General features: G+C 54.2%; 1 protein-coding gene across 1 annotated transcript; it reads right to left on the bottom strand.

The window, feature by feature from the left end:
- Positions 1-5559: 5559 nt before the first annotated feature.
- Positions 5560-10224, bottom strand: TMEM256 (transmembrane protein 256). Its single transcript, XM_060255443.1, has 4 exons — positions 10012-10224; positions 9169-9206; positions 8726-8806; positions 5560-6058 (listed from the first exon to the last, which is right to left on the bottom strand). The coding sequence occupies exons 1-4, from the start codon at positions 10103-10105 to the stop codon at positions 5915-5917; spliced, it is 357 nt and encodes a 118-aa protein (XP_060111426.1). The 5' UTR covers positions 10106-10224; the 3' UTR covers positions 5560-5914.
- Between the last annotated feature and the right edge of the window lie 3096 nt (positions 10225-13320).

Raw genomic sequence — 13320 nt, 5'->3', positions numbered from 1 at the left:
GGGAATCCTGTCTACAGAAATTTTGATGTTGAATGGTCACTGCCCTTCAGAGAGCAGCTGGGATTTTTCTGGGAGGTCTCCAGGCGCCGCCTGGAGATTAGCAACCCTTGCAAAGAGCCCCCTCCCCTTCGAGGTCTTTAGGGCCCTCTCCTAGCAGGCTGGGAAATCTGGCTTTGCACATATAAACCGGGTGGGGGGGGGAGAGGGGGTAGCTCCTGCCAGGGCCTGCCCTAGACAGGCAATGCTAGGGAAGGCTAACTTCTGGTCTGTCCCCCGCCCTGCAATCGCCTAGTTTGCCCTGGCTCAGAGCACCAGAAGGGTTTCGCTTCCTTGGAGAACAGGGCAAGGGAGGGATTGGGCCCCTGATTGGGAGGGGGTGTGTGTGGAGGGGATTCCTTCTCTTGCAAGCCCTCCTCGCCTCCCACTTTGCAAGAGGCGTCTCCTTCCTCACCCTGACCTGGCCTCAAAGGACTCCTGCCAGCCAGCGGGGTTTATTTTTAGGCTCCTGGGCAGTCGGGCTGGGGGAGAAGGACTTGACTTGGCAGGATGGGAGGGAGGGAGAGGCACAGCAGGTGTTGCCACTCAGCATGTGACCCCCAGGGTGGGGGGCGGGGGAGGAGGGTGGAGACAGTCTGGACTGCTGGCTTCTGCCTCACTCACCTTGCAGGTGGGGCTGCCCCATCCCAAAGCAGACCTTTCGTGGTCCATCAAGGTCAAGCCGTCAAGCTCACTTCTTCCCATTTGCTCGAGGGCTACAGCCTGTGGCCCCAATAGAACTGGGGCTGTTGTGGGGCAGTCACAGTAGAAGAAGAAGACATTGGATTTATATCCCGCCCTCCACTCCCGAGTCTCAGAGTGGCCTACAATCTCCTTTCCCTTCCTCCCCCACAACAGACACCCTGTGAGGTGGGTGGGGCTGAGAGAGCTCTCCCAGAAGGTGCCCTTTCAAGGACAGAGTCTCAGAGCAGCCTACAATCTCCAGGGTGTCTGTTGTGGGGGAGGAAGGGAAATGAGATTGTGAGCCGCTCTGAGACTCTTCGGAGTGGAGGGCAGGATATAAATCCAATATCTTCATCTACCTCACAGGGTGTCTGTTGTAGGGGAGGAAGGGAAAGGAGATTGTGACCCGCTCTGAGACTCTTCTGAGTGGAGGGCGGGATATAAATCCAATATCTTCATCTACCTCACAGGGTGTCTGTTGTGGGGGAAGAAGGGAAAGGAGATTGTGAGCCGCTCTGAGACTCTTCGGAGTGGAGGGCGGGATATAAATCCAATATCTTCATCTACCTCACAGGGTGTCTGTTGGGGGGGGAGGAAGGGAAAGGAGATTGTGAGCCGCTCTGAGACTCTTCGGAGTGGAGGGCGGGATATAAATCCAATATCTTCTTCACTGACAGGGCCTTTTCATTGTCTGTAGCATTTCCATCCTGTTCTTTTCTTACTGCCTAGCAGTTCTCTGTAGGGTGAGACTTCCTGAGAAATCAGTTTCCTGAAGGCAGAATCACAGCTGGTGCCGGCAACAAAGCAAAACAGGAGGCATCTGGATATTTCTTTGGGCCATTTCTGTGCTGCCTCCTCTCCAGGAACCTTCTCTGTGTACGGGGAGGGGCTGGGAACAGCCATCAACGCACCCCCACCCACACCCCAGAACACACATATTGAGCAGACTAAAATGATACGCATAAAGCTGCTCTAAGCAGGAAGCTCCTGGGGAAAAGGAATGTTTTAGCTTGGTTCCTAAGGAGAATAAGGTAGGCGCCAGGTGAGCCTCAAGCGGGGAGGGCATTCCAGAAGGGAGGTGCCACCACCAAGAAAGCCCCGCCACTAGTCACCACTCCCCTCTCCTCCATGATGTTCAGCAGGCCTTGTGAGTGAGATCTTCGCTGGTGGGCTGGGTAGGAGGAAAGGAGGTGGTCTTCCTGCACCCCAGCAGTGCCTCAAAGGTAAGCAACGGCCTGTGGCATCGTGCCCGGAAACAGATGGGCAGCCAGTGCCAGTCTTCCAACGCAGGGGTGACACAATCCTCGTATCCTGTTTCTGGGAACCGATGCCTCATTTCGGATCAACAAAAGTTTCTGGACGGCTTCCAAAGTAACGCTAATCTAAGCTGGATGTGATCAGAGGAGGAAGTGCCGTGGCCAGATCAGGAAAGGTGATTAACGAGTGGGCTGAAGATCAGAAAGGGCAAGGAGGTGCCACGGCAGACGAACTGCCCAGCCCCGGCAAGGGAGCCAAAGCCCAAAAGGAGTCGCGGCTGCCAGGAGGGCCGGAGACGGGCAAAAGGGGCTTTCCCAAGTGAGTGTGGAGGGAAGGCCTGGCCTGCAAAAGGTTGGAGGAGGGGGCAAAAGGGTCTGGCCTTTGCTTCCGGTCTCTCCCAAAACAGGAAGTCCAGGCAGCCTCCCCAGCATAGGAGGAAGAGTGAAAGGGCAGGATTGGAACTGAGGACTGCTCTGTTGGATCAGGCCAATGGCCCATCCAGTCCAACACTCTGTGTCACACAGTGGCCAAAAAACCCAGGTGCCATCAGGCGGTCCATCCGTAGGGCCAGGACACTAGAAGCCTCCCACTGTGCCCCCCCCCCCCAAGCACAAGAATACAGAGCATCACTGCCCCGAATGTAAGAACATAAGGGCAGCCATGTTGGATCAGGCCAATGGCCCATCCAGTCCAACACTCTGTGTCACACAGTGGCCAAAAAACCAGGCACCATCAGGAGGTCCACCAGTACGGCCAGGACACTAGAAGCCCTCCCACGGTGCCCGCCAAGCACCAAGAATACAGAGCATCACTGCCCCAGATATAAGAACATAAGGGCAGCCATGTTGGATCAGGTCAGTGGCCCCTCCAGTCCAACACTCTGTGTCACATAGTGGCCAGCAAACCCAGGTGCCATCAGGAGGTCCACCAGTGGGGCCACAACACTAGAAGCCCTCCCACTGTGCCCCCCCCCAAGCACCAAGAATACAGAGCATCACATGCCCCAGAGAGTTCCATCTATACCCTGTAGCTAATAGCCACTGATGGACCTCTGCTCCATATACTTATCCAATCCTCTTATGTTCTTAAAGGCCTCACTGCATCGTCTGTCCTTTCCTAATAACAATATGGAATTTGCTTTTTCATCACTACGGCGCACTCTGAACCAACGCTTTCATTGGGCTGTCCACTGTAACCCCAAGGCCTCTTTCAGTCTTAGTCTCAGCCAGTTCAAACGCCATCAGCATATAGTTAAAGCCGGGATTGTTTGCTTGAGCTCGCATCACCAAGGACAAGGCCTGGTCCTAGAAACAGCCTTCCACAAGCCAGGGCCACAAGATCAAACCCCAACCAAGGGTCACGTACAGTTCCCAGGTTAAAGCCAGCAGTCCACGGCCCCGGTTGGGGGAGGGATCTCTCTTGGGGAGGGGGCGCTTTCCTGGTTTGCTTACAGACAGCTGTTTTCCCCCACCACCCTTAAAGAAGAAGATATTGGATTTATATCCCGCCCTCCACTCCGAAGAGTCTCAGAGCGGCTCACAATCTCCTTTCCCTTCCTCCCCCACAACAGACACCCTGTGAGGTGGGTGGGGCTGAGAGGGCTCTCACAGCAGCTGCCCTTTCGAGGACAACCTCTGCAAGAGCTATGGCTGACCCAAGGCCATTCCAGCAGGTGCAAGTGGAGGAGTGGGGAATCAAACCCGGTTCTCCCAGATAAGAGAGCTCTGGCTGACCCAAGGCCATTCCAGCAGGTGCAAGGGGAGGAGTGGGGAATCCAACCAGGTTCTCCCAGATAAGAGTCCGCGCACTTCACCACTACACCAAACTGGCTCTCCACTAAAAGCACTACTTGGAGAGGGGTCGCTTTGTAGAAAAATAGGTGGTGGAGCTCACCCAGGGATTGTTATGCGCTTGCACCTGCTATTCAATGGACAAGGTGGGGAGGAGGAGGGGGAACTGTCAGAAAGGTTCAGGAGCTGCGCTTTTGTGAGCTCCTGCTGAATCCGAGATCTGCTGGAGACACAAGTTAAGAGACTAGATGCCAAACCTGTTCCCATCTACATCTGGGCAAAATTATCACAGAGCCCAGAGTTCCCCCAGCCAAGCCATGTTAGACTCCTCCACATAGGCATTCTCAGCATTCCAACTCGGGGGGGGGGGGAGGAAGGCAAGCTCAAATATTTTAAATAATTGTATTTCGCACTGTTGCAGATCTAAAGGTCACCCTGATCCAGCCAAAGAGCTTTCTAAGCAGGGGACCCCAGTCTGAAACTGGTGGGTTCAGGGATATGGTTGACTTTGCTTGGGATTCTCATCCATTAAGAACCGAAGAAGAGTACTGCTTGATCAGACCAGGGAGGGTCCATCTAGCCCAGCCTCCTGCCTTCTCAGACAGTGGCCACCCAATTCCTCTGGAGGGCCAACAGCAGGGCAGAGAGGCTGAGGCCTTCCCCTGAGAAGAACATCAGAAGAGCCCTGCTGGGCCAGACCAGGGAGGGTCCACCTAGTCCAGCCTCCTGTCCTTGAAAGGGCAGCTTCTGTCAGAGCTCTCTCAGCCCCACCCACCTCACAGGGTGTCTGTTGTGGGGGAGGAAGGGAAAGGAGATTGTAAGCCGCTCTGAGACTTTCCGGTGTGGAGGGCAGGATATAAATCCAATATCTTCATCTACCTCACAGGGTGTGTTGTGGGGGAGGAAGGGAAAGGAGATTGTGACCCGCTCTGAGACTCTTCGGAGTGGAAGGCGGGATATAAATCCAATATCTTCATCTACCTCACAGGGTGTGTTGTGGGGGAGTAAGGGAAAGGAGATTGTGAGCCGTTCTGAGACTCTCCGGTGTGGAGGGCGGGATATAAATCCAATATCTTCATCTACCTCACAGGGTGTGTTTTGGGGGAGGAAGGGAAAGGAGATTGTGAGCCGCTCTGAGACTCTTCGGAGTGGAGGGTGGGATATAAATCCAATATCTTTATCTACCTCACAGGGTGTCTGTTGTGGGGGAGGAAGGGAAAGGAGCTTGTGAGCCGCTCAGAGACTCTTCGGAGTGGAGGGCGGGATATAAATCCAATATCTTCTTCGTCTTCTTCTAAGCAATCCACGCTTCCTTTATTCTCAGGCATCTCCCCCCCACCTGGCATTTATGAGCTCAGATCACTTAGCAGACCTCCAGCCCCAGGTTGGGGAAGACGTGCCCCCTCAACTCCTACATGTAGAGCCTGCCCTTTAAGAACATAAGAGAAGCCATGTTGGATCAGGCCAATGGCCCATCTAGTCCAACACTCTGTGTCACACAGTGGCCAAAATTTTTTTATATATATATACACACACACACACACACACACACTGTGGCTAATAGCCACTGATGGACCTCTGCTCCATATTTTTATCTAAACCCCTCTTGAAGGTGGCTATGCTTGTGGCCGCCGCCACCTCCTGTGGCAGTGAGTTCCACATGTTAATCACCCTTTGGGTGAAGAAGGACTTCCTTTTATCTGTTTTAACCTGTCTGCTCAACTTTGAGAACTACAGGGGGCTGGCCAAGTGGTGCTCTTCCTCGTGGGTAATGCCTGGCCACAGAAAGAAATCAGATCACATTCGTTTATTAAATCAGTTTCAAGCACTGGTCAAGTCATTGGTCGTTATAGGCCCACTCTTGGACAATGCAGATAATTCAACATGATTCTTCCCTCAGTGTAGCATCAATAAAGGTAGTTTTTGATTTAAGAAAAGTATTAATTGAAAGCCCAAAGAAACGAGCACTCCAAAGGCAAGGAATACAAAACAGGGCCGGAAGCCACCTTTGGGCCTGGCGACCTCGTCCCCTCCTTCGACAGGGAGCAAGATTACTCTCCCTGTCACAGTGCCAGCCTCTGCCTGATGTCTTCCTTTTGCCTCAGACACCACGCCTCTGCCCCTTCATGTTGTGTGGGGGGTGGGGGTCAGGGGGCCATTGCGATCCAGCCCAGGATGAGGAGACTTCCGCCAAAGGGTGCTGCTCTGGAGAAAGTGGAGTCACCCGTCACCGCATGGTAATAGAAGGGGCCGCAAAACATCCCCATTCCCGTGGAGAGGATGGTCCCGGCCTGCGAGAGAGAAAGAAAGAAATAATACAAAACAGGTTTGTTTTTCATCAAGGCAGAGTTTTACTCGCAGCCCAAGAGGCAAGACTGGTAAGAACATAAGAACATAAGAGAAGCCATGTTGGATCAGGCCAAAGGCCCCTCCAGTCCAACACTCTGTGTCACACAGTGGCCAAAAAATATATATATACGGTATATACATGCATATATATACACACTGTGGCTAATAGCCACTGATGGACCTCTGCTCCATATTTTTATCTAACCCCCTCTTAAAGCTGGCTATGCTTGTAGCCGCCACCACCTCCTGTGGCAGTGAATTCCATGTGTTCATCATCCTTTGGGTGAAGAAGGACTTCCTTTTATCCGTTTGAACCTGACTGCTCAGCAATTTCATCGAATGCCCACGAAAAACACCAGTGTGTGTGTGGAGAGAGTTTAAACTCCATCTCGCTTCCTTTGCAGGAAAAAGAGCTGTCACAGCTGCTGGTGTCTGGGTGGCTCAGAGTGGTCCATTCCCTTGGAGCACAGGTGAGCCTCGCCCAGGGTCACATCTGGGAGGCTAGGAATCCTCCAGAGGGCACTGGGTGGCAAGGCCAAGGGCAGGCTGAGCCTCATTCCTGAGCTACGTGCCACCTGGCTGGCTCGCAAAGCCAGTAAGGTGTTTTTTGCTAACACCTGAAACTGCCATGCACTAAGTCCAGCCACTCGGTCTCATCTCCCTCGGGCCTCTCTGCTCTGCGGTGCCTGGCAGGGCTCTCCAGGGTCTTGTGGAGGGCAAATCCCTTTTGTTGGGAACCTTCTCCAGGTCACTACTTCTGCACGGTTCCTTCCTGCACTGGGTACCATTCTCTGCAGCTGGTGTACTGTGACCTGGATGGAGTGGGGAGGAGGAGAAAGGGCACAGGGCAGATTGATAGGGAATGAAGAGCCAGTTTCGTGTAGTGGTTAAGGGTGCAAACTCTTATCTGGGAGAACCGGGTTTGATTCCCCACTCCTCCACTTGCACCTGCTGGAATGGCCTTGGGTCAGCCAGAGCTCTCTTATCTAGGAGAACCGGGTTTGATTCCCCACTCCTCCACTTGCAGCTGCTGGAATGGCCTTTGGTCAGCAAGAGCTCTCGCAGGAGTTGTCCTTGAAAGGGCAGCTTCTGGGAGAGCTCTCTCAGCTCCACCCACCTCACAGGGTGTCTGTTGTGGGGAAGGAAGGGAAAAGAGATTGTGAGTCGCCCTGAGACTCAGAGTGGAGGGCAGGATATAAATCTGGTATCATCATCATTTATGATCGTCCAGTGGGGTCCAAAAGCAGAAGTGGAGGAATGCACACCACCCTAAAATTTGCCCCACTATTTCAGTCTTTGGGACTATGCTGTTCATAAGTGGGGCCTTGCTGCAAACTTGTTAATGGGAGGAAAGGGTAGGGCAGGGAAAGGAGCCATCAGTCACAGCCCTAACACGCTAATGGCTCTGGCCAAAGTAGAACCAAGTAGAAGACTTTGCTGGAGCGTCAAAGCCAAGGGACAGAGACAGTCAAACCAAGAGTCGTTTCTTCGTCTTGAGGCAGGAAGATCAGAACCACTGTGGGGAGGGGGGGGGCAGACTCTTGAGGGGGAGATTATGAATTCTCTGGGCAAAGGGAAAGGAGCGCTCTTATCTGGTGGTCTCGGGTCAGGGAGACATTAAACATTAAGAAGGACTTCCTGACCGTTAGAGCGGTTCCTCAGTGGGACAGACTTCCTCCTTGGGAGGTGGCGGGCTCTCCTTCCTTGGAGGTTTTTCAGCAGAGGCAAGATGGCCATCTGACAGCAATGAAGATCCTGTGAATTTAGGCGGAGGGGCTTGTGAGTTTCCTGCATTGTGCAGAGGGGTTGGACTAGATGACCCTGGAGGTCCCTTCCAACTCTGATTCTATGATTAACTTCCTGACCGTGAGAGCAGCTCCTCAGTGGAAGAGGCTTCCTCCTCGGGAGGTGGTGGGCTCTCCTTCCTCAGAGGTTTTGAAACAGAGGCTAGATGGCCATCTGACAGCAATGAGGATCCTGTGAATTTAGGGGGAGGGGTTTGTGAGTTTCCTGCACTGTGCAGGGGGTTGGACTAGATGACCCTGGAAGTCCCTTCCAACTCTATGATTCTAACTTCCTGACCGTTAGAGCAGTTCCTCAGTGGAACAGGCTTCCTCCTTGGGAGGTGGTGGGCTCTCTTTCCTTAGAGGTTTTTAAGCAGAGGCTAGAGGGCCATCTGACAGCAATGAAGATCCTGTGAATTAGGCAGACGACGGGAAGGAGGGCAGAAAGGGTTACATAAGGGCTTAGTTCTTGTGCCCTCTCTTACATGCCCAAGGAAATGCTGATTGCCGCTTTGGGGCCAGGCAGCAATATTCTCTCTCGCCAGTTTGGCCAGGGATCCTGGAGGGGGTTTTTTTTGCTGTCTTCCGGGCCTGGAGACCTTGGCGTCACTGGGAGTGAGGGGGGAAGTAGTTGTGAATTTCTTGCCCTGTGCAAGGGGCTGGACTAGATGACTCTGGAGGTCCCTTCCAACTCTATGACTGCAAGCGATGAAGGACTAAGTCTTTACCTGGGCGACTGTCCATGAGATGAGAAACAAGAGAGAGCCGTTCCAACTAAATTCCCCTGAGGCCCCTCCCCCCGCTCCCTAGGTCTCATGTACTTACCACCATGGGGTACCGGCAGTGTGGGACAGCCAGGAGAGCCAGGCTGTGGAGGAGGTGGAATTTGTTGGCTGTTTCATAGAGCTGCGGATCAGCAGAGAGAAAAGCATTAAGGGTTTGCATGGCAGGAGTTGTGCTCACCGCCTCTTTCCTCCCCTTCCAACAAGCTCCTCTCTCCCTAGTGGGTTCTGCCTTCGACACAAGTAGCAAGACGTCTCCCCTCCCCATTACTGCCCTCCCAGGTACGCAGGTGGAGGGAGCGGCAGCTTTGTATCAGTTTAGACCCTTTCTCTATGCAGGTCAATCCGGCCAACCCAGACTGGCAGCCACTCTCCAGGGTCTCGGGCTGTAGCATTTCCCGTCGCCACCTGCCATGGGTTGAACCTGGGACCTTCTGCTTGCAAGCCCTTGAGCCGTAGCACCTCTCCTATGGGGCAGGGGTTTACCTCTTTCAGGAAGTCATCTCGGTCACTGAGGCGGAAACCTGCAGGAGAGGAAAGGGGAGAAGGAGCAAAGCCAACCGAGTGAGATCGTAACAAATCAGAGACCCCCATTCCCCCCTCTGGCCCCTTCCCCTCCCCATGCCAGAGGCTGCTCAGCTATAGAGCAGGAGGCCAGGAGACCATGGGGGCAGATGGGGTTTGCCGGCCTCCGCCAGGGGGCAGTTGTGCACGAGCCCTGCTCTTCTCAGCAGGGTCTGTGCAGGAGAACCAGCGGCTTAAGTTGGGCCCTGCATGAACTGCTGGGCAGCAGAGGGCGCTCAGGGGCCCTCTACAACAGCTCTGCTGCACCTAACAAGGAGGCCCGGCCAGCCACCCCCCACCCCAGCCGGCCCTAGACTGCCAGGCACCCTAGATGATGCTAACTGGTGCTCCCCTGCACTGATAACGTCACTGAAGCACATGGGGAGGGTTGCCCAATTTGGCACCCCAGAAGGCCGGCGCCCTAGGCAAGCACCTAGTTTCCCTAGTAATAGGGCCTGCCCTGCCCCCCCCCCCCATCTCCAGGACCGCCGCCTGTCTTGGGCAGCAGCTGCTCCGTCCCCCCTCGGCCTCTCCCGACAGGCAGCTCTCCTTCCGCTCCCCGGGTTCAGCCGCACCTTCCCAAGAGCCACACCTGCCGCCCGTCTGGAGGAGGAGCAGCGGGAGCCCCCTCGACGTGCGCAGGGCTGCAATGCCCGGGCAGCCACGTCTTGCACGGGAGTCTGGAGACCAGGCGCGATTCCGGGAGATCTCCCGGTCCCGCCAGGAGGCTGGCAACCACCCCCTCCCTCCTGACCCCGCCCTCACCGTGAGCCCCGTAGGCGGCCGCCCCCACCGCCGCAGCCCCGCTGAGCGCCCCGAGCCGTCGGAAGAGCTGCCCGCCGCCGCCCGCCAGACCCATCTTCGGCCCCACTCGGAGAGTTCCGCCGCTTCCGACTTCCAGCGCTCTTAGCCAATCAGCGCTTCCGGACCCTCGTTTAATATGTGGCCCCGCCCTCTCTTTGGCCGCCCGCACGAGTCTTAGCCAACCAGAGCTCCCGACGCCTTATTTAATATGTAATCCCGCCCCTCTTTTTTTTTTTAAGCTACCGCACGCGTCTTAGCCAATCAAAGCTCCCGGCGCCTCGTTTAATATGTAGGTCCCACCCTTCCTTTTGCCTACCGCGCACGCCTTAGCCAATCATAGAGCATCTTCGCCTCCCCACTTGTTTCCCCCTCTGCCGGTTTCGGAAAACCAATGGCCAGTGTCGTTCTGTGATAGAAGGGGCGGAGAACGCAGGCGCCGCCCAATCACAAAACAGGTCCAGTCCTCCTTCAAGTTTAATTTGCACCAGAGAAGCCAATCATACTTCAGCCGCCAATCAAATGGGGAAGAGTAGGCGGGGCCGAGCGGAGAGCAATTGCAGCCACTCTTATCGCAAGACCGAAGCCTATTTAGTATGCGCTGCTATTGCGATCTTTACGACAAACACATGCCCGTATGGAATCCGGCCAACATCCCTTAATCCGCCTCTTTCGCAGGAGCATTTACGGTAACTAGGATCCTCTCTAGCGCCCCCTGCTGCGACTCTGGACTCAAAGGGAAAGAGGCTTCCCCGGCTGTTCCCCAGGATGCCTCTCCTCCCTCTTTTTCCGCAGCTTCGGCTCTTCTATGCTCGCCCCCTCCGCCCTCCTCCTGCACTGTCGCTTTTCATTTTCCAAAGGAATCGGAGCGCGTTTCAGATTTTAGCAGGCGAGCAGAATCTGGAGTCCCGCCTTCAGGCCCCCCCCCCCCTTCTTGCCCTACAAAAAATTAAAGAAAGATAATAATTATAATTGATAAGACTCTAATGACAAAGCTTGTACTTACAGTGAACAACCACCAGGGGGAAGCAAAGGCACAACAATGATCTGCCTTCGGATTCGTGATTCAACCCGGTTGGGAGATGCGGCGGGGGGATCGACTCTGACCTCAGCTGCGCCCACGCGTCACCCCCTCCTCCTCTTCCTTACAGACCCCATCCCTAAATATCAAACAGGCCTCAGGCACTACATTGCAGCGCTTAAGGGCCGGTTCGACCTCCCGGTTTTGCAAGCTTGACCTATAAAAAGCATCAACTTGGCGGAATATTTTACTCCTCTCAAAATCTGAGGCACCAAAGTGGGTTCATTGTTGGGGTTGTCGTCGATCTGCAAATTAAATACACCAATATGGAAAAAGAATAATTCTTGTAACACTTTTACCCAGTCCTTCTCTACAGCACAGGCGCTTTTCCCTCCATTTTACCTGCACAACAACCCTGAAGTGTAGGACAGATTTGAACCCTCTTATCCAGGGGTGTCGAACTCATTTGTTATGAGGGCCGGATCTGACATAAAAAAGACTTTGTTGGGCTGAGCCATGTCAGGCTGGGCCATGGGTGTACCTATTTAAGATTAGGTAGCAGAGATATCAACTTTATAAAGAACACGGACAAACACCAATATATATTTTTAAAAACGTAAAACATGCTTAAAACATTAGCACTCACAAGTCTTAAAGTTGCTTTCTTTGTATTTCTCCCCTGGGATCCAGGGAACGGGGGAAAGGAAATTGGGGGAGCCAGTTTGGTGCAGTGGTTAAGTGTGCGGACTCTTATCTGGGAGAACCAGGTTTGATTCCCCACTCCTCCACTTGCACCTGCTGGAATGGCCTTGGGTCAGCCATAGCTCTCTTATCTGGGAGAATCAGGTTTGATTCCCAGCTCCTCCACTTGCAGCTGCTGGAATGGTCTTGGGTCAGCCATAGCTCTCGTAGTTGTCCTTGAAAGAGCAGTTTCTGGGAGAGTTCTCTCAGCCCCACCCACCTCACAGGGTGTCTGTTGTGGGGGAAGAAAATATGTGTTTGTAAACTGCACTGAGACTCTGATTCAGAGAGAAGAGGGGGGGTATAAATCTGCCATCTTCTTCTTCTCTGGCTCTTTCCTTCCTTCCCTGGGGATTGGGGGGGGGAGGAGCCTCAGTCAATAGAAGGGAGGCTTGGCTCAGTAGCTCTGCAGTTTGACTGAGAGAGCCTGGCAAAGCAAGCTATTCTTCCAAAAGGAGGAGCCTCAGCCAACGGAGAAAATAGAGTCTTTGCTCTATAGCGCCTGTGCAATTGAGCAAGCCTTGCAAAGCAAGCTGTGATGCAGAAGGAAGCAAGAGAGAGAGAAGGAAGCGGATGACAGCCAGTTGCTTGGGGGCCTGATAGGAGCCCTCCGGAGGCCTGATTCAGCCCCCAAACTGCATGTTTGACACCCCGCCTCTAATCACTAGTACACCCATCCTGTCTCCCCAGGCTCCACCTCCCAAATCTCCAGGAATTTCCCAGGCAGGAGCTGGCAACCTTGGACTTTGGGAGCCACGAGAGGCGTGCTGGGGTTCCCAGTTGCCATCTGACCGGGAGAGGTTTCTCTTTGCATGCCATAGTCTCAGGGGGCAGCAGGGGGTTCTCAAGGGAAGGCAGTCAAGCGGAGGCCGAATCACAGGCCGGTTCTGGCAGCGGAGGGAAAGGCCCCGCCCACAGACTGGCACTCTCCAGAAAGAGTCCCGGGCCACGTGCCGGGCAACTTCTACCACCTTGGAAGTGAGCTTGTCAATCCCCAGTTCCCAGCGGGAGTTCTCCCGCTTTCCCAGGCTCCTTCCTGCCCCCAGTCAGTTGGCAGCAACTCCTGAGTAGAGAGGCCAGTCCCTCGCTTCAGAGTCGCCAGAAACGGTGGGGGGAGGGAAATGTCTGCTGGGCACTTCATTATCCCTTATGTGGAGATCGATTCTCAAAGGGTATAATGGGGAATTGAGCTGGGGGGGCTGCTTTTTGAGGTAGAGGCACCAAACTTTCAGTATAGCATCTAGCGCCTCTCCCCAAAATACCCCCCAAGTTTCAAAACGATTGGACCAGGGGGTCCAATTCTATGAGCCCCAAAAGAAGGTGCCCCTATCCTTCATTATTTCCTATGGAAGGAAGGCATTTACAAAGGTGTGCTGTCCCTTTAAATCTGATGGCCAGAACTCTCTTGGAGTTCAATGATGCTTGCCACACCCTCGCTCCTGGCTCCGCCCCAGTGTCTCCTGGCTCCACCCCCAAAGTCTCCTGGCCCCACCCCCAAAGTTCCCAGATAT

This window comes from Heteronotia binoei, chromosome 15, assembly GCF_032191835.1.
Source record: "Heteronotia binoei isolate CCM8104 ecotype False Entrance Well chromosome 15, APGP_CSIRO_Hbin_v1, whole genome shotgun sequence".
Taxonomy (NCBI): domain Eukaryota; kingdom Metazoa; phylum Chordata; class Lepidosauria; order Squamata; family Gekkonidae; genus Heteronotia; species Heteronotia binoei.
This window is presented reverse-complemented; position numbering and strand designations above follow the sequence as displayed.

Bases quoted from the DNA above. Each gene is read 5' to 3' on its own strand.
- TMEM256 (XM_060255443.1), bottom strand. From the start codon at position 10,105: ATGGGTCTGGCGGGCGGCGGCGGGCAGCTCTTCCGACGGCTCGGGGCG. The intron at 8,807-9,168 runs GTAAACCCCTGC...GCTGATCCGCAG, and splicing joins GAGATGACTTCCTGAAAGAG to CTCTATGAAACAGCCAACAA. The intron at 6,059-8,725 runs GTAAGTACATGA...TCTCTCTCGCAG, and splicing joins ACTGCCGGTACCCCATGGTG to GCCGGGACCATCCTCTCCAC.